The 21177-nt window shown below is 41.5% G+C and overlaps 1 protein-coding gene across 1 annotated transcript in view; it reads right to left on the minus strand.

Annotated features, from left to right (window-relative positions):
- PLCH1 (phospholipase C eta 1) overlaps positions 1 to 16272 on the minus strand; it is a 227451-nt gene extending 211179 nt beyond the window's left edge. The window contains 1 exon segment of the mRNA XM_017847382.1: positions 16160 to 16272. Coding sequence (XP_017702871.1) covers positions 16160 to 16238 — 79 coding nt within the window. The 5' untranslated portion in view covers positions 16239 to 16272.
- Between the last annotated feature and the right edge of the window lie 4905 nt (positions 16273 to 21177).

The following is a 21177-nucleotide window of genomic DNA, read 5'->3' on the forward strand; positions in this document are numbered from 1 at the left end:
ATTATGTTACATTATTTGTAAAGTTCAGCACCTGGTTCCCACAGAGAGTTAATAATCATTTATTACCTATGAAGACACAAAAAGAAGTCAGTTGGATGCCACTAGGCAAGGAGAGCCCTGTCTCATAGAGCTCTGCTGCCATCAATGATGGGAAAACAGGACCTCAGCCCTTTGGCAGCTCCAAAGTGAATACTTCCAGACTCACCTGGCCAACACACAGGGGCTTTGAAATGCTTTCACCTAAAATTCCTTTTATGTCACAATATTCCAATGCCATAAATATCTAGCCATTTTTGATAATCAGAAAATGCAGCGATTTACAAGATTTATCCCATAGAAAATCCACTTAGCATTTCATAATACTTAGTTCAGATCATAAAGGCCAGTTGAGTTGGAATGACAGAATGCTGGCTTTTAGAATTAACCCCAGGAGCAAGATGGCAGAACAGAACCCTACACCATTCATCCCCACTGCTGGGACACTCAATTTTAACAGCTATCTGCACACAAAAAAAGCACCATCACAAGAACCAAAAATCAGGTAACAGCTCAGCCACAGTGGAGTAGAGCAAAAAACAGGTGCTTAGGGTCCCTGAGTCCAGGCCTAGGCTCTTGGACAGCATTTCCAGACCTGCCCTGGGCCAGAAGGGAGTCCACTGCCTTGAAGGGTGAGTCCCAGGCCTGTCAGCATCCACCACAGCTGATGGAAGAGCCCTTGGACTTTAAGTGAACATGGGCAGGGGCCTAGCAGAAAGCCCCCATGGACCAGTGGTAGTGGTGGCCACAGAAAAAGGCTCCTCTGCCTGTGGAAAGGAGAAGGACGAGCAGGAAGGACTTTGTATTGTGACCTGAGTGCCAGCTTAGCTGCTGTAGAATAGAACATCAGATAACTTGCTAAAGTGTTTTACTCCAGTCCTTGGCTCCCAGACAGCATCGCTGGACAGGCCTGGGGCGGGGGGATCTTGCCATCCTGAAGGGAATGGCCTAGGGCAAGGCCCAGTGCTATGCTGGCTTCAGGTCTGACCCAGCACAGTCCCAGTGGTTGTGGTTACAGGGGTGCTTGCATCACCACCCTCCCAGCTCCCCGGTGGCTCAGCAAAGAAAAGAGAAACCCCTATGTTTGGGGAAAGTAAGGGAAAAAGAACCGGAGTCTGCCTGGTAATCTAGAAAATTCTTCTAGATCTTATCTAAGACCACCAAGGTGATAACTCTATGAGTCTGAAAAAAACCACAGCATTATTGGACTTGGGACCCAAGTCTCTTTTAATACCTGAAAGTCTTCCCAAGAAAAACACACACAAACAAGTTTAGACTGTGAAGACTACAATAAACACCTAACTCTTCAATGCCCAAACACCAAAGAACATCTACCAGCACCAGCACCAGCACCATCCAGGAAAACATGACCTTACAAAATAAACTAAATAAGTCACCACGGACCAATTCTGGAGAAACAGAGATATATGACCTTTCAGACAGAGAATTCAAAATGGCTCTTTTGAGGGAAAGTCAAAGAAATTCAAGATAACACAGAGAAGGAATTCAGAATTCTATCAGATAATACTTTAAAAGGAGGTTGAAATAATTAAATAGAACCAGCAGAAATTCTAGAGTTGAAAAATACAATTGGCATGATGAAGAATCTTTTAACAGCAGAATTGATCAAGCAGAAGAAAGGATTAATGAACTTAAAGACAGTCTATTTGAAAATACGTAGTCAGAGGAGAAAAACAGAAAAAAAGAATAAAAAACAATGAAGCATACCTACAGGATCTAAAAAATAGCCTTAGAAGGGCAAATCTAAAAGTTATTGGCCTTAGAGAGGAAGTAGAGAGAGAGACAGAAGTAGAAAGTTTATTCAAAGAGATAATATCAGAGAAATTCCCAAACCTAGGAAAAGATATCAACATTCAAGTACAAGAAGGTTAAAGAACACAAAGCAGATTTAACCCAAATAAGACTATCTCAAGGCATTTAATAATCAGACTCCCAAAGGTCAAGGATGAAGAAAGGATCCTAAAAGCAGCAAGAGAAAGAAAAAAGAAAGAAAATAACATACAATGGAGCGCCAATACATCTGGCAGCAGACTTTTCAGTGGGAACTTTACAAGCCAGAAGAGGGTGGCATGACATATTTAAAGTGTTGACAGAAAAAACTTTTACCTTAGAATTAACTCTGCCACTAGCTGGTTGCTATCAATATGTACTAGTCACTTACCTTCTCATCTATAAAAGGAAAGTGGTTTTACTCAGGGGTTTATAATTCGCAAAAAGAGTAAAGAATAACAGATTATTCTGAAATATAATGAAAGCTAAGGACTTTGTTCAAAGGAAGAGGATGCACAAATGTATATGCATATCTACATAGAGTATCTAGCATAATGTTTACAAAAATGTCATAAGTGTCCTGAAGCCTGGCTATGGGTTTTGTTCAGAATTCCTTAGTCAGAGGGCTCCCCCAGTCCTTGCTATCATAGATCAGGGTATTACTTATATCCTTGACTATATCTTCATGTGCTTTAGACACAGAGATTCAACTTTTTAAGCCCACTGTACACAGAAAATTACCTGCCGATTCATAGCCCTCACGTTTCCTCCTTGGGAGTCTGAGTATCAGGATACTGCTGGGGGTCTTTGTCATTATCTGTTCTCCTTACACACAAGTTTCCAACCTCTCAATGCTTTGTATGATGAAAAACAGTTCTCTTCTCCCTCACACCCATCCTTCTTCCATCTGCTCCTTGGAGAATAGGACAAATTCCTCACTCCAGAGGACTTATACCCAAGCCCAGTGGTCTCCTAAAGCAAAGCTGCTCATACTTAATCATCTGAGGACCTTGTTAAAATGCAGATTCCAGCTCAGAAGGTCCCTGGTGGGGTTGAGAGTCTGCAGTTTTAACAAGCTCCTAGGGACCACTCCAGTAAACACCAACTCTTAGCCCTCACCCCTAGTTCCTCAGCCCCCTCCCCACACTCAGCCTAAGGGCAACTCACACAGTGTCTCTAGAAGTTCTCTAGTAGCCTCTAAAGAAAGGGTGTTACAGCTCTTGTAAAACACAAACCCACAGTCTCAGCAGCTTTAAAAGAAACAAGTTTATGTAATGCATTGCTGTGTCACAATAGTGGAAAAACCCTGGATTTGAGAGTCTGACAAACCTGGGTTTGAACTCCATAATCTAACAATGTGATTTGTGGCAAATTGTGATTTCTATGAGTTTCATCTGTAAAACAGTCTTGTTGAGATACTTAAAAGAGGTAATGCTACTCCAATGACAACCTTGATTTAGCATCAACCCTAACATTTCCTAATGATCCCTCAGGAATATTCTAACATAGAGTCCACCAATTCCTCCAGACAAGGTCTAAACTCAGTTACAGTAACAACAGTCTCAAATTCCTCTTTGTGTTCCCCTTAAGATCCTATGTGCAAAGCCGGAGATATCATGCAAAATAAGAGTGATCTGAGAAGGCAAGGTTTCTTCTTCACAACTCTGAGGCTTCTAGGAATAACACAGAGAACCTGAGGATCAGTTTTCTCACATGTAGCATAAGGGAGATAGAGCAGATGTCTACAGGGACTGACACAGCTTGCATTCCACAATAAAATGCACATGGGTCTCTAAGTCTCTGGATACCACTTAGTTTTCCAAAGTAGACAAATAAACACAATTCTAGTTAATACTCAAGGTTGCATCTGATATACTCCAAATGATGACATTGTTATCTCAATTCCCGTATTTCCTATTTCTTTCTGTACCAGTTCTTCAAATTATCCTACTGTGAACTGTGTACTTCTCATTACAGATTAATCAAAACAAAATACTATTAATATGTTCTTTGTCATCTGTTGTTAAGGACCTTCCCAAAGTATTTCTGCTTATCATCAGAAGACTGTGTACAACATTGTGAGGTCAATTAGTGCTCAAAGAATCGCTTGAACTCAGGAGGTGGAGGTTGCAGTGAGCCGAGATTGTGCCACTGCACTCTAGCCTGGTGACAGAGCGAAACTCCGTCTCAAAAAAAAAAAAAAAAATAGTGCTCAAAGGTATATCTTTGTATCATGTAACAGATATATTGGTAGTAAAGTTAAGACAAATCACATTTTAAGGACACTAGGAAAGTATATTAAAGGGAATATGAAATAAATTTGTTACAAAAGACGAAAATAACCATATAAAGGTTAGCATATCACTTCCCCCTTCCTCTCTGCAAATAGTCTATAAAGATTTTCATGTACCACTTTTGCCCAAACTAGTATACAATTATATGCTGTATTAAATCAGTAAACTCATACCCAACTGTGTGTACTGATGAAATCAATACTTTGGTCAACCAACAGCTTTAATGCAGTGATTTTTATCCCTCCCATGTCATCAAAATCACCTGAAGATAGATAAATATACAGATAAAGAATGAATAAATGAATGGATGGATGGCAACATTTGAGTCCCATGTTCCAGAGATGATTTAATTGGGCTTGGGTTGAGTCCAACCATCATTGTTTTGTTTTGTTTTGTTTTGTTTTGTTTTGTTTTGTTTTGTTTTAACTTGGTAGCTGGGTGCTTACCACAGCAACATCTTGTTCCGTGCTGTTGCCTGCTTCTTGGGAATACCTTGCTTTTCGTACTCTTTCCCATAGCTGCCTGTGGTTATCAGAGCCTCATTCTCCTCATTAGCAAAATAAGGATAATATTAGTCCTTCCAATCATCAGCATTTTTTAAAAAGCACCCTAGCAGATTCAAATGTATAACCAGATTTGAGAATCACTACTTAGTCAATGATTTTTAAATCATTTTAAGAAAGCACAGACTTAAAACACATTATTGAGATTATAGACTATTTTTTCCATCTTTACTCTTTTCTATGCTTTCCAAATTTTCTACAATGAACCTGTGTTGCTACCATCAGAAAAAATAAAGTGAAAAAATATTTTTAAAGAAAAACAGCAGCAGCCAGGTGTGGTGGCTCACACCTGTAATCCCAGCACTTTGGGAGGCCAAGGAGGGTGGATCACCTGGGGTCATGAGTTCGAGACCAACCTGGCCAATATGGTGAAACCCCGTCTCCACTAAAAATACAAAAATTAGTCAGGCATGGTGGTGTGCACCTGTAATCCCAGCTACTCGGGAGGCTGAGGCAGGGGAATCACTTAAATCCAGGAGGCAGGGGTTTCAGTGAGCCACGATGGTACCATCGCACTCCAGCTTGGGCCACAAAAGCGAAACTCTGTCTCAAAAAAAAAAAAAAAAAAGAAAGAAAAGAAAAGAAAAACAGCAGCTACAAATTCCCAAGCATAGATGACTCTTCTATATTTTCCTGCTTAATTTATATTCAAATACTGTATTTCTATCCATGTCCTTCTTTTTTAATGCTCCCCCTTCCCTACCCTTCAAGATTCAGTATAAAATAGACTATCATCACAGAAAATAACCATTATCAAATTCATGAATTCAATAGTTCTGTTGAGAAAATACGTATTGGTCACCCTAAGTCTGGGGTTTTCAACCCACCAAAATCTAATTGGCTGCCCATTAGAATCACATGAAGAGTTCCAACAATTTTCCCATACCCTGGCCACACCCTAGACCAAAAAATCAGAGCTTCTGAGCTGACACCCAGGACATAGTTTGTTTTATTTTGTTTTGTTTTATCCCCAGGCGATTCCAATGCACAGCCAAGGCTGGGAACCATTGATTTAAAGCATTAATTACTTACAAGTCTCCACATCTAGAGATGATGAGCTTCTACTTAGCTTAAAACATAATACCGTGAAATTCTTACATTGGCACAATTTCAAAGAATGGTCATTTGTAGAAATGCATTGATGCTCAATTTCAAGTTGGCAGGGAGTAAAACTAGGACACTAAATAATAAATGTGTTCCCTGCTCTTCCTTTTAATTGAGCATAAGCCACCATCCTTTACATTTCAATGGAAGAAATTCTAAAAACACTTATATATGTCAGTCACATATGCTGACAAACAGACAAAAACATTTTCACAGATTCTGTATTTATCCTACCCAGAGAGGTATTTACTTCTCAGAGTGATCTTGCTACCTATAAGTCAGGAATGTACTCTCATAATGCCTGAGATTCTCAGAGGAAAGGCCTAGGTGCTGACCATTTTTCTTGTGTGTAAAGCTGAAATAAAAGTGCATCTTCTTAACTTTTAAAGAAGTCCTATACTGTTTGATTATTCTCCTCATGTACCCCCGCCCCAGGCCTCCTTTCCTCCTCTCTTACTGAGAAAACTAGTGCTTTTTTTTTCGTTTGTTTTGTTTTGTTTTGTTTTGTTTGTTTTTTGATGCAGGTCTATTCCGTGCTCTCTGCAGTAACAATTACCCCACAGACAACACTTACTTCTGGACTGGAGATTTTCAGACACAAGCAGCAGAGAATTTTAATAGTATGCAAACAACTGCAATTAAACAACTTTACTAATAGTGCTATTTTAAAGACAGAAATCTTCAGTTTCAGAGTCAGATAAAATACATATATATGTATAACCAACATGGAACATCTACAATGAACTCTAAAAGCCTTTTGAAACTACTTTAAGAAATTCTTTTAAAGAAATGGCTTTGTCCTTGCTCATTTCAAGGCAGTATGCATTTGTAATACATAATATTTTCTAAGGCACACTTGGATTCTCAATGGTCTTCTTTTCCTTCTTCATCTCAGCAAGGATGGTATATGAGTATTTTTTTTTTCCGGCTTTCCTATGGCAAAATTCTGAGTAAAGGCAAGGAGAGAGTTTACAGTCAGAGAATTGATGCATTTCACAGCACAAAGATTAAACACCAAACTCAACAGAGAGTACAAAAATAGTGAAACCACTCTTATCTCCCTTATTATTATTATTTCCCTTTTTTTTTTTTTGAGACGGAGTCTCGCTCAGTCGCCCAGGCTGGAGTGCAGTGGCACAATCTTGGCTCACTGCAAGCTCCACCTCCCAGCTTCACGCTATTCTCCTGCCTCAGCCTCCAGAGTAGCTGGGACTACAAGTGCCCGCCACCACGCCCAGCTAATTTTTTTTTTTTTTTTGTATTTTTTTAGTACAGACAGTGTTTCACCGCATTAGCCAGGATGGTCTCGATCTCCTGACCTCGTAATCCGCCCGCCTTGGCCTCCCAAAGTGCTGGGATTACAGGCATGAGCCACCGTGCCTGGCCTTTCTCCCCTATTAAATAAAATATAGAAAGTCATTCAGCAATATTTTATTGAGCACCTACTATATGCAATGCATTGCACTGTGTGCTGCAGATACAAGTCAGAACAGTCTCTGATCTCCTGGACGTCGGGTTGGAGAGACAGAAATGAAACTAGTAATCACACAATTAATAGTTTTATTACAGTAATGATAACACAATGAAGCAGCAAAATGAAGCAGCAATGCACAATGACAGGAAATCATAAAGCAGGGCCTGACCTGGTCTGAGAAATCAAAAGAGTCTTCTCTGCTGAGGAGACTTTTACTCTGGGATTGAAAGGATGTGTTCGAAGTTGGCTAAGTGAAGAAGCAGTGAGTTATGTGGGCAAGGAATGCAAAGGTCAGTGTTGCTGGGGAGTAGGGAAGGGGAAGGGTGAAATAAGGTTGGCAAGGCAGATGGGTACCAGGGCAGGAAGGAATTCTGCTCCACACATGTTAACTCTGAGGACCTGGAGAGCATCTGTGGAACCATCAGGTAGGCAGATGGACATCTGAGTATTCAGCATAGAGGGAAGGTTAAAGCCATGAACACACTTTTGGAGTTAGCAAAGACATGGGAACTGAAGCTGTGGGAGTAGGTGAAGCCACTCCACACTAGGCTAGAGGCTTTAAATTAAAAATCTGGATATTCCTTTGAAACCAACAATTTGCACTTGAAATAACCCCAAACATATTTGCTGAAAGGAATGAGCCTAAGAAAATATAAAACATGTCACAGATCTCTATGGGGATGACTTCATCCACATGGTAAGAAGGAACAAACTGCAGTTTTTCAACTTTCTTTTGATAGATGGGAGACTGGAGGGTTTCATGATTACAAATACAATCACTAATTATTACTAGATCCAAGAAAAAAATTCTAGATCTTTTCTATATCTAAATTAAACAATTATGTTGCCCTAGAAGAACTCTGAATCTACTCACGGAAAGATTTTTCATCCTCCCATCAATTTCTGTGCATACATTAGAAACAGAGTGGGAAAGACAATTGGGAAAATGAGAGAGCAGAGGAAAACTAATTCTAATTATGGAAATGCAGCTTCAAGAACAAAGGCTTAAATTTGTAACACAGGTCTAAGGGGAAATAATTCTCATAAGTAACCACTTAAAATATGAAAAGTCTGCAAATCTGAAGGAAAAAATGATAGTTTATTATACACATTATTTCTTCTTTCTAATTGAGTAATTAGAAAATTACGAATTCCAATTGCCAGTTAGAAAATTGGTATTCCCAAGCATAAAGGAATAAAACAATCAAGGGCCTTTCTGCCTGGCTGGACTCTCAATGGCCAAAGGTTTAAGAGAGAGTTTGAGAGTCTCATGGAAAAGGCCATCCAAGACGTTAACTTGGCAGCAATAGGCTTGTTTCAGAAAATTGAAAGCTAAAACTTCGAAGAAAGAACACTGTCATTTCTCATCCACCTGGGCTTCCCATACATCCAGATCTCCAATTTGCCATTTAAAGAGCACCTTTTCATCCCCTCCATGGTTGCAGAACATAAATGACCTTGCATAGAAAGCATGACAGAGAGATCACAGTGGGTTCAGTTATCCAGAAAAATTCCTTCACTGAATTAGATTCCCGATGAGGAATAGAGGCTGATATACCTCAACATGGATTTTTATACATATAGATCATTGCTTGGGTCTGATTAATCCAGCTACATAATGTTGCAAAGAGCAAACAGAATAAAGAACACCAGTAGCTTTAGGGAAATTAAGTCGCCCTAATCTAAAATATTAGTGAACAAGGACGTGCCTAGAGTGGCTCTAGGAGTCCAAGGAGAGCTGTCAGTGGTTGGGGGGGCTGGGATTTCATCCAACAAAATCACGTTACCTGAGCCATTGTTAGGTGTATAATATCCTCAATGCCCAGGGTGGCAGAGATGGCACTCTGAGGAGTGAAACTGGAGGAAATACCCCTCACACCAGAAACAAGCACGGGAAGAGCTATGAAAGAATGACTTAGAGATTGCCTAAGTTGGTAACGTATGGGAGCAGCCCGCACAGTGTGAGAAGAGACTGTCGTCAGTAGGTCTGAGAAGAGCAAGGGGCAACTTCACACCCCATTCCATCTTTCAAGCCCTTCCAGTCTGTAGAGCTCCACATGAAGAAATACGGAGAAGAGAAAGGGCAGGAGCCAGACAGTTGCCCCAGTGTCCTCAGGGGCACAGGAAGCTGTGCTCCAGCCAGAGGAAATTGACAGCAGAGAAGGCATGAGGCTGAAGCAAGATGGCAGGTCCTCTCTGGAGGGTCCTTGGTAACAGAGGGAGCCAGGATAAAACTGAGAATCTACAGATGATGGAAGCAGAGGGAGTCTGGATCACCTCATTGCTGCTGACATACAACAGGGACATGTGGGACAAAAGGCCCCTGCTCTCTTCCTTGTACCAAAATCTGTGGAACAGGGCCTTGAATTCTCCTTCAAGGGGAAGGAGTATAGCAGAGACAGAGGCACCCCCACCTTCAACCACCAACAGCCAGGTCAGGGCGTAAGGGGGCTTAATGAATCTGAGATTGAAATTTTAAAATGGACTGGACACTTAATTGCCAAAATTAGCCAGAAAGTAATAGAATCTACCCAAGATGCTACAATGGGACAAAGTATTTTCCGAAGCATTCACTGAAGCATATATGCTGCACTAAGTTGAAAATGCTCAATAAACCAGTTACAAATGGAATGCTCATCATAAAGAAAGACCAAAAAAAGGAAAGAACTTTAGATTTTAAAATATAAATAAGTAGCATTCACTGAGAGGCTTTCATTGAGAATTTTTATATCTCCAAGACATCAAAGAAGAGCATATGTTCCCAAAAGGTCATAGAACAAGTATATTTCATACCAGCTCACATTAAAGGTTGTTTCCTTTGTGTTCTAAACTAGACATAAATATCCTCTTTTGTAAGGCCTAAATGGATGGCTGTGATTTCCTTCAGACAGGGGAAGAAGAAAAGGAGATAAATCAATGTGGTCAGTTAACTCATAGCAAATTCTCCAATTAGTCTCTGTTTAAAAGTAGGGTGAGTAAGGGAGGTAGACAATCTCGCATTTCTTAAAATGTTAGCACTTAGAAACTTAGAGGTCATTTTCCCTAAATGCCAGCATTTTGCTGATACGGAAAACTTAGTCCCAAAGAGAACAACTCACCCAGAGTAACTCAGCCAGTGGGAGCCCCTACAAAGTGTCACACCTGGGTCAGGCCATGCCTCCCTCTGTCTAAATCTTCACCACCTGCAAGATGCACCTGAACATCATAGGCCTGAAAGGATACCTGCCCTGATGCTTTCTGCTTCAGTGGCCATCGGCCAATAAAAGAAATCTACTGGGCAATGCTGCTTCCAGAATTAGTTCTATTATAATTTATAAAACTTAAATGATTCAAATATATTTTCTCCCTTAAGGCCTATCTTCTATTTTTTTTTTTTTAACTCTTCCTCTTCAATTTGTCTTTGAAATTTTCCCTTGTCCTCTCTAATAATTTAATGATAATACTTTTAATCTTTTATCTTTTTTTTTTTTTGAGACAGAGTTTTGCTCTTGTTGCCCATCCTGGAGTGCAGTGGCGCCATCTCGGCTTGCTGCAACCTCCACCTCCCAGGTTCAAGTGACTCTCCTTCCTCGGCCTCCCGAGTAGCTGGGATTACAAGCGCCCACCCCCACACCCAGCTAATTTTTTGTATTTTTAATAGAGACGGTTTCGCCATGTTGGCCAGGCTGGTCTCGAACTCCTGACCTCAGGTTATCCACCTGTCTTGGCCTCCCAGAGTGCTGGGATTACAGGCGTGAACCACTGCGCCCAGCCTGGGATTACAGGCATGAACCACTGCGCCCAGCCTGATACTTTTAATCTTAATAATGTTCATGAAATCTTGATTGTCATTGCATTAATAGGAATTCTATGTGCACAAGTATTTTCTGGACCTAGAAAAGGATGCTTATAAAGTTATGGCTGGAAAAGCTAGGCTTTGATTCAGTAAAGAAATGCCACTCTAACATAAAATCTAGTGATGCCCCACAAACCGAAAGCAGGCAGGCTGCCAAAGTCTAATAAACTGGCTGAAATCAATTGGAACCCTAATTCACTTTTGCATAATTTCATTCTCCTTGCATATTTACCAGTCAGAATCTGGCATTCTTCTCTTTTCTTCCAGTGCAGATGGAACTCCAGTGAGGGAGAGCTTTTCACTCTTCATTGTTTAATATAATCACATTTGTCCCGAAAGCTTGTGTGTCAGTCCTAGATATTGGTCTCTCCATGGCCAGGAGAAACCTGTGACCATTCACACACACACACACACACACACACACACACACACACACCTCTCTCCCCTAAGGGAAATGCAGCATTTTGCCAGTGCAACACTAACTACAAAGTTTACAGTCCAAAAAGAAATCTTATCCTCTCTTCAATGCCATCTTGCCAGCCTTTCATTCTCATACCCCCGGTCTGAAGAACACTTCCATCTATCATACACCTATCTTGATGTTTGACTACACAGAGACCTCACACCTTGCTGCTACAAGGGAACTTTACAATCTGGCACAATTGTAAAGCACTTGAAAGACAGGGAAACTGGCGGCCCCAGAAGTGACATGAGGCTACACAAGTTAGGTGTTAAACTTGGATTAGTACTAGTCTTCAGGATCCCATTTCAGCCTACTTTCCTTTACAGACTAGCGGTCAAGTTTCTACCCTCACATCACCAACTAGGTCTGTGGTCAGGAAGGGGAGGCTGGATAAAAAGTAATCATTTAATTAATTAACTAAGTCAATTAGTTTTCTTAAAATGTAGTTCTGAGGCAAAGTAAAAGTATTAACATATATATATATAGGGCAACTTCTTGAAAAGGCATACTGCATAAATATTTAATAAGAGAATTACCCTTAATTTTATCCCCAGATAGTAAGAGATACTCCTAATTCAGTCCAAAATGTTTCTAGTCTAGATTTGTAATGGTTATTCAGAAATATTCGTTTAACAACATGATGGCAACAAAAGTAAATTTTCCTATAAGAAGTTGAGATGATACCCTAATAACTTACGGGAAAGCAATTAATACTTTTTCCAATAGTACAATTACAACTAGCAGTACGTGAAAACAAACATCAAGTCACTTATTAAGGAGCTCAATTGTTTGGAAAGGCTTATGTGCATAAGAAATTGCATGTGAATATTAATTGCAAATACACTGATCACTGGTTAATAATCAAGACTGCATCCCAGGTCAGAAAAAAAAATACTGCAATTCACTGAAAGCAAGAGAAGCAGCTGAAGATACAGGCAATTTTCAAATCAGGATAAATCATGAAGGTATAAGCCATTAAGGCAAGGTTCATATGGCACCAAACATTCTTTGCTCAAGATTTTTTTCTATTGCAAACATATCAGAAGACTAAAAGTCAAGTAGGGGAAGATCCCGGAGATTAGTTTCTCTAATAGGTGCAAATTCCTTTGGGTTTTTCCAAAAATTCAGGCAAAAGACAGACAAGAGGGAAATAGAAAAATTCATCATTCCTAACAAGGTTTCGCTCATCATTGGACATAGAAGTCAATTCAACCAACCAGTTCATTTCCGTTAAGCACTATTTCCCAACCTTTCCAATATTTCATTTCTGCCTCAGAAATGTGAAGATGAAATAGTAAGTAGATAAAAGACCAGACATAACCGAACTCTTAATAGTAGGTTTAATAGTCTCTTTCTCTTTGGGTTCTGGGATTGTGGGTAATACTCTAAATTGTTTCCAGTGAGAATATACCACCTCTATAATCAGAAAATGAGGCTATGAATATGCTTTATGAACTGTGAAACTACACAAATGTTACATTTTATTTTGCTGCTATTGACCATTTTAGAGTTCTCATTTTAATGTAGCTCTTTTATCCTGGCAACACTGCTGAAGTCTGTCTGTAGAAAAAGAACCTGGCTGGCATCATTTGCACATCCAAGTATGCTTATTCCAAAAGTCTATTATTCTACACGGGAAATGGTTCTTTCCTGTTTATGGAAGAAGTTTTGTTTCTTTTTGTTTTGGTTGATTTGGTTATGTAAGGAGAGTTATCAACAAAAACAAGGAGAAGCCAAAGTGAATAAGCAAAAGCGTGGTCAGTAAATGTTCAAGAAGCCCAAGAGAAATCTGACATTTCCTACTCAACATGTCCTGTCCCCTTTCTTTTCTCAGAAATGTTCTGAAAGCCTCTACAAAGACATTATCACCAGAGCTCCCTTGGTTTAAAATATCCCAAGACTTCTCACAATTCTTCCTTAAGTTAAGCAAGTTCCTATGTTAACAGATTCTTTTTCAGCAGAGATAGAAGAAGAGCAAAAGGCATCTTTATTTCCTGAATTACAACATATCCTGAGGCAAGGAAATCCAAAATGATATTTTACACTATCAGAAATATATAAATTTATTGCTGTATTATAAATGAATAGAATCATTGTTCTAATCGGCTTTGATTCTTTTAATCTTGGGAGGATTTAATATCTCTTAAACCCTTTCGAAAGAGTAATTCTCGAATGTTAAGAAGTAACCAATTCATATTTTAAGTATTATACTGCCCCCTTGTGTATCTTGTGTTTAGTGAAAAGGGAGCTCAGACAATACAGTAATTGTAATTCTCAGAAATACTTCAGTGGGTCGGCCGGGCGCGGTGGCTCAAGCCTGTAATCCCAGCCTGTAATCCCAGCACTTTGGGAGGCCGAGACGGGCGGATCACGAGGTCAGGAGATCGAGACCATCCTGGCTAACACGGTGAAACCCCGTCTCTACTAAAAAAAAATACAAAACTAGCTGGGCGAGGTGGCGGGCGCCTGTAGTCCCAGCTCCTCGGGAGGCTGAGGCAGGAGAATGGCGTGAACCCGGGAGGCGGAGCTTGCAGTGAGCTGAGATCCGGCCACTGCACTCCAGTCCGGGCGACAGAGCAAGACTCCGCCTCAAAAAAAAAAAAAAGAAAGAAATACTTCAGTGGAATCTGAGTTTAGAACTTCTATGGAAACAGCCTCAAAAATCATTGAGACCAGCATGCTCATTTCACAGAAAAGAGAACTGAGTTCCTGAAAGATTGTATAACTTGTCCAACATCATACACTGCTAATCAGTAACACAGTAAATACTGGTATATAGAACTTAAGCCTCAGAATGTTAATTTTTTTTATTAAAATGGAGATGGCAGCCTGAAAGAAGAAAAAAGAGTGAGGTGTTGGAATTAGGCAGATCAGGATTTGAATTTTAGGTCACCATTTCACAATCTCCAAAAGCTTTAGTTCCCCTGTTCATAAAATTGGTTGAATAATAGCTATGGCAAAGTCCTTGAAAGGATCCAGTATGACAATGTTAATGTTCATCAAGCCCTTAGCATAAATATCTGCAATATAGTAATAAACTAATTGGTAATATGACTATAAAAATACATAGAAAATTTTTTAAATCATTATACCCTTTGAGATCTCTGAATAAAGGTATTCTAAAATAATGAAAATAATAATGAGTTTAAGGCACTTAAATCTAAACTCTTTAAAAACTGGCACAAAATAAAGCTTGAAAAAAATAAGCCTAGTTCTTCTAACTCCCGTGATTCTTCTATTATCATGTTTACTCTTTTTTAATACAAATAAATTTGCAACAGAAAAATACATAAATGAAACACTGCATGAGAGATAAAGCAATGAACAGGACCCTTGGCTAAGGCTCAGAGAAAAGCAACACAGAACCTCAGTGCCACAGTGTCAAGTCGCCATTGCCACGTCTCCTCTGCTGAGGGCATTTCACCACTGGAATGTCAAGAGAATCAACCTGGAAAGGTGGAGGCAGAAATTTTCATGCTGACCTTGCTAATACCTAATTAGTTACATCAACTTGGGCAGTTATTTCATCTGTTTCTCTTCATCTGTAAAATGAAGTCATTCTCTATGAGGCCTTTTACTGAGGTGGTATAATGAATGTTGAAAAAACACTATAAACACTAAAGTGCTTAATAAAGTAAGGTTAAATGTGTTATCTTAAACTTAGTTTAAAGCAATAATAAACATTAAGTCTGTCATCAAATTGGGGAAGACTTCAGAACAACCAATCTTAGAAAGGTGAAAGCAGCTTAGATTACAGGATTCTGTTAAAGACCACTCCACTGCCCCTGAAATCTGTCTCTTCCCTCTACAGTTCCACGGGCCTCTGATGGAGATTACTCCAAAAATTCTGGCACCACATAAGTCTTTGGCTTTTAAACCGGTTTCACCCTAGGGTATCTTGACAGCAGGATTGACAGAGCTTATCCCTGACTGTATACCACAAACAAACAGATACCAGCAGGGTAAAGGCAATTTGTCTTAGTTTGCCATGAAAATGACTAATACTGATTCCTCTCTGATTCACAGCAGCAGTCCTCTACCCTGATAGTAACAGTTTAGGACTGCAAACTGTTCTGTTCTGTTTTTATATGGGACATAATATACAGGTAAGTCTTAAAGCCCTAAAGGACAGCAATAAAACTGGGTGGACTTCTCTTCAATAAGTGTCTAAAGCAGATGGCCACAAGCACCCTCTAACATCTCAGTTTGGAAGGCTACGTTCTGCTAGTAATAAGCATTGACTGGTGATCCAGAAATATTAACTGAACAATATATGGCCCTCACCCAAAATAATTACAAACATCAGAAAGGGATATCACTGGAGTTGACAGTGTGGTAGAAGAGGGAAGGCACTGGTACCAGCTACCCCACCAAGTAGAGAGAGAGAACACTATTGTAGTTGTTGAGGTGGGGCCCATTGCTTACAACTGGAGATAGTAAGTGCAATGGGACTTCTTGGGTAATTATTCATAAACAAGTTAACTCAAGCCTTGGTTCCATCCAACAATTATACCATATTTGCATCTAGAGTGCTAGAATAAAAGTCCTGTCAGAAACAAAATAAAAGATCCAACTATATAAATACAAGAGACAGCTTACCATGAAACACACTGTTGTCCACCAGAAAATGCCTGCGGTACTGCACACAGTTCTTTTTTTCCAAGTTCCAATAACTCATTGTCAGAAGATTTCTGGCACAGCATCAAAACCAAATTGCCCTGTCAAGGGAAACAGAATGAGACAAAAATGAAGAAAACGGCAGCCACACGTTCACGCTGGTAGCATAATGCCATCGGTTGCCCAGCATTACAGGGCAACACATACGGCATACAACTTCTCCCCACATGGAGCTGGAATCCCCCAGGCCCTAAGAAATTTCCCACAAGTCTTCCCAGGGTCTAGAATGTCATTCAGCATAACAAAACAGTAACTTTTTCAAACCACCTTTCAGGGCTCAATGTTACCCGTCTCCAGGGGAAATAAACCTACCAGCAGGGAGCAGGTTTCAGGAATGGTTTATGTGCTCCCGGTCTCACTCCCAGTAGTCCAAGATCCAAACTAGTCAACACTGGTAACATCTCAGGAAATTTCAGTTGCAGGTGGGGAGGCAACTGACAGGAACGAAGCTATCATTCCCAATTCCTGAATTTTGTGTCAGTACAGCATCCATGTGGCCACGAATGAACCAAGCACATTAATACAACGAGCCTTCCTCTTTTTGGTGCATTGCTGGTGCCCATTCAGGACCGCTAGGGCCTGGATCTGCCCAGGCTGAACTCAGTGGTGTAACTAGAGCTGGGCACAGGCCTCGGCAAGGTAAACTAGCAGTGCCTGCTCCTACATAAGACTTGCTCCATCACAGACACAGGGAAACACAATGCTAGCTAGAGCAACAACTTGAAAAGCAGAGATCTGAGTTGATGAATTAAATTCCTCCAAAAGCTGACGTGCATAACCCTGAACAAGGCCTCCTTTGTTCACAGGATTTGGCTAAAGCAACTTTTCAGAATTCCAACCTCCTTTCTGTTCACAGAATAAAGCCAGGCAAAATCAAGCAAGGCTGGCATGAAGCAAAACCCACAGGTGGGAAACAATTTGTCATCTTCCTACTAAAACAACCTAGAATTTTGTAAACATACCCCAGGATGAAATCACTTAGTGAAAAATATATATGTATTATCAGAGTGTTGTCTATTCATTAATGGAACAATTGGTGAAGGCTCCTGAAGCTTTTGTCAGAGCTTCTCCTTGGCTCCCTATGACCCATCCTTAACCCACCCCACCAGGGATCTTACCTAATTCTTGCCTATCCTGCCTTTTCTCTGGCTGCATGCTGGACTCGCCACTTCTTCTTGCCTCATACCCACCTGGCTAATCTAACTGCTTATCCTACTCCCTCATGCTGAGGGAGTCTTACTACTGTGTGGAACTGACTACAAAATACAACAGAATATAGGTAATGATAAAAGCAACCCAACCTCTGCCCTCTCTCCTGCCAATACTATATACTACAAAGATCTCTTCTTTTTTTTTTTTTTTTTTTTTTTTTGAGACGGATCCTGGCTCTGCGCCGCAGGGAAGTCGCAGTGCCGGATTCAGCTCACTGCACTCGCTCCTGGTTTAGGCATTCTCCTGCTCAGCTCCCAGTAGCTGGACTACGCGCCGCTACTCGCCGGCTAGTTTTTTTTGTATTTTTAGTAGAGACGGGGTTTACCATGTTGCCAGGATGGTCTCGATCTCCATGATTCGTGATCCGCCCGTCTCGGCCTCCAAAGTGCTGGATTTACAGACTTGAGCCGCACCGCGCCGCAAGGTCCTCTTCTTTAAAAGTATTTTTAAGTTATAAAATAAATCATATATATGTTCATTAATTATATGTGTATTTGTTTATAGTTAGCAAGAATATATTCACAAATACCCTCATTTGCCCCTTATTATCTTCTGAGGTGGTACTTGTTTTCTCCTTCTAACATTAAAGAATACAAGGTGTTAAGAGATTAACTGGTTCACCCAACGCTGCTAGGAAAAATAGTAATGAGCTTTGAGTCTATCTTCATATTCCAAAGTACAAGCATAATAGGAACTAGGACTTTACAAATGAGCTGGTTTAAAAATACAATCTGACGGCAGGACGCGGGCTCAAGCTGTAATCCCAGCACTTTGGGGCCAGACGGCCAGATCCGAGGTCACAGATCGAGACCATCCTGGCTAACACAGTGAAACCCGTCTCTACTAAGAAAAAAATACAAAACTAGCCGGCTGAGGTGGCGGGCGGCTCCGTAGTTCCAGCTACTCCAGGAGGCTAAAGAGGAGAATTGGCGTGAACCCGGGGAGCGCAGCTTTGCAGTGAGCTGAGATCCGCACTGCCTCCAGCCTGAGCGCGAGCGAGATCCCTCTCAAAAAAAAAAAAAAAAAAAAAAAAACTACAAATCTGCTTGGACCAGTTGGCTCACTCCTGTAATCCAGCTTTGGAGCCAAGGTGGGTGGTCACGAAGGTCAAGAGATTATGCCCAGAGCTGAATCAACACAGTGGAAACCCTTATCTCTACTAAAAAACAAAAATGTAGCTTTCCCAGCTATTCGGGAGGCTGAGGCAGGAGAATCACTTGAACGTGGGAAGCGGAGGTTGCAGTGAAGTGAGACAGCACCACTGAACTCCAGCCTAGTGACAGAGCAAGACTCCATCTCAAAAAAAAAAAAAAAAAAAAATCTGGTGGCCAGGTGCGGTAGTTCACGCCTGTAATCCCAGCACTTTGGGAGGCCGAGGTGGGTGGATCATGAGGTCAGGAGTTTGAAACCAGCCTGGCCAATTGGTGAAACCCTGTCTCTACTAAAAATACAAAAAAAAATAGGCCAGGAGCAGTGGCTCAAGTCTATAATCCTAGCACTTTGGGAGGCTGAGACGGGTGGATCATGAGGTCAGGAGATCGAGACTATCCTGGCTAACACGGTGAAACCCCGTCTCTACTAAAAAATACAAAAAACTAGCCGGGCGAGGTGGCGGGTGCCTGTAGTCCCAGCTACTCGGGAGGCTGAGGCAGGAGAATGGCATGAACCCAGGGGACGGAGCTTGCAGTGAGCTGAGATCCGGCCACTACACTCCCACCTGGGAGACAGAGCAAGACTCCGTCTCAAAAAAAAAAAAAAAAATACAAAAAGTTAGGCCGGGTGCAGTGGCTCACGCCTGTAACCCCAGCACATTGGGAGGCCGAGGCAGGCAGATCACAAAGTCAGGAGTTTGAGACCAGCCTGTCCAACATGGTGAAACCCCATCTTTACTAAAAACACAAAAATTAGCTGGGTGTGGTGGCTCGTGCCTATAATTCGAGCTACTCAGAAGGCTGAGGCAGGAGAATCAGTTGAACCTGGGAGGCGGAGGTTGCAGTGAGCTGAAATCCTGTCATTGCACTCTGGCCTGGGAGACAAAGACTCCATCTCAAAAAAACAAACAAACAACAACAACAACAAAAATCTGCAAATTATTATACATTCCTCCCCTCAAAAGGTAGAATCTAAATTCACCTTCCCTTGAATATGGGCTGGACTCAGTGACTCGTTTCTTACAATAAAATCAGCTGGGAATTATGCTATGAGTCTTCCAACATGAGGTCATAAAAAGGATACCACTTCTGCCTAGTTCCCTGTCTCTCAAGATGCTTGCATTGGAACCCAGCTACCACACTATAAGGAAGCCCAGATTTAAGTGTTCTAGCTCACATGCCCAGCTAGCCCCTCATCCAACAGCAGCATCAGCCACAGACATGTGTTATGCTGAATGTTTGTGTCTGCCCCAAATTCATATGGGGAAATCTAATGCCCCCCAATGTGATAGTATTAGGAGGTGGGACCGTTAGTCTCCACCCTTATGATTAGGATTAGTGTCCTTATAAAAGAGACCCTAGAGAGCTAGCTCTACCCTTCCACCATATGGGGACACAGCAAGAAGTCAGCAGTCTGCAACCCAGGAAAGGGTCCTCACCAGACATCATATCTGCCAGCGCCTTGATCTGAGACTTCCCAGCCTCCAGAATCATGAGAAATAAATTTGTGTTATTTATAAGCTACCCAGTTTATGGTATTGTTATAGCAGCCCAAAATGAACTAAGACAACGTAAGAATAAATGAATCTACAGATGATTCTAACCCCAAGTATTTCAGAAGAGGCCAAAGATACTGATGAGAAGAAGCAAGCCATCCCTCTGTGCCTCATATGTATTTCTGACCTGTAGAAACAGTGAAAGATAAGGCCAGGCGCAGTGGCTCACACCTGTAATCCCAACACTTTGGGAGGCCGAAGTGGGTGGACCACCTGAGGTCAAGAGTTCGAGACCAGCCTGGCCAATAAGGCAAAACCCCGCCTCTACTAAAGATACAAAAATTAGCCAGGCGTGGTGGCATGGCAGGTGCCTGTAATCCAAGCTACTTGGGAGGTTGAGACAGGAGAATCACTTGAACCCAGGAGACAGAGGCTGCAGTGAGCCGAGACCATGCCACTGCACTCCAGCCTGGGCAACAACGACAAAACTCCGTCTCAAAAAAAAAAAAGAGACAGGCAGGTTGGGGGCGGAGCAAGATGGCCGAATAGGAACAGCTCCAGTCTCCAACTCCCAGCGCGAGCAACACAGAAGACCGGTGATTTCTGCATTTTCAACTGAGACTCCACCTCTGGGGACAGCGCACAGCTGAAGACCAACAGGGGAGGCAGCAGGGGCCGGTGCAGACACGAACGACTCTGTCTGACAGCTTTGGGGAGAGCCGTGGATCTCCCAACGCGGAGGTTGAGATCTGAGAACGGACAGACTGCCTGCTCAGGTGGGTCCCTGACCCGAGTAGCCTAGCTGGGAGACATCCCCCACTAGGGGCAGTCTGACACCCCACACCTCACAGGGTGGAGTACACCCCTGAGAGGAAACTTCCAAAGGAAGAATCAGACAGGTACACTCGCTGTTCAGCAATATTCTATCTTCAGCAACCTCTGCTGCTGATACCCAGGCAAACAGGGTCTGGAGTGGACCTCAAGCAATCTCCAACAGACCAACAGACAGTCCTTCTGACTGTCAGAAGGAAAACTATCAAACAGGAAGGACACCTATACCAAAACCCCATCAGTACATCAC

The sequence above is a fragment of the Rhinopithecus bieti genome, unplaced genomic scaffold (genome assembly GCF_001698545.2).
Source record: "Rhinopithecus bieti isolate Rb0 unplaced genomic scaffold, ASM169854v2 scaffold_28987, whole genome shotgun sequence".
In the NCBI taxonomy this organism is placed as follows: Eukaryota; Metazoa; Chordata; class Mammalia; order Primates; family Cercopithecidae; genus Rhinopithecus; species Rhinopithecus bieti.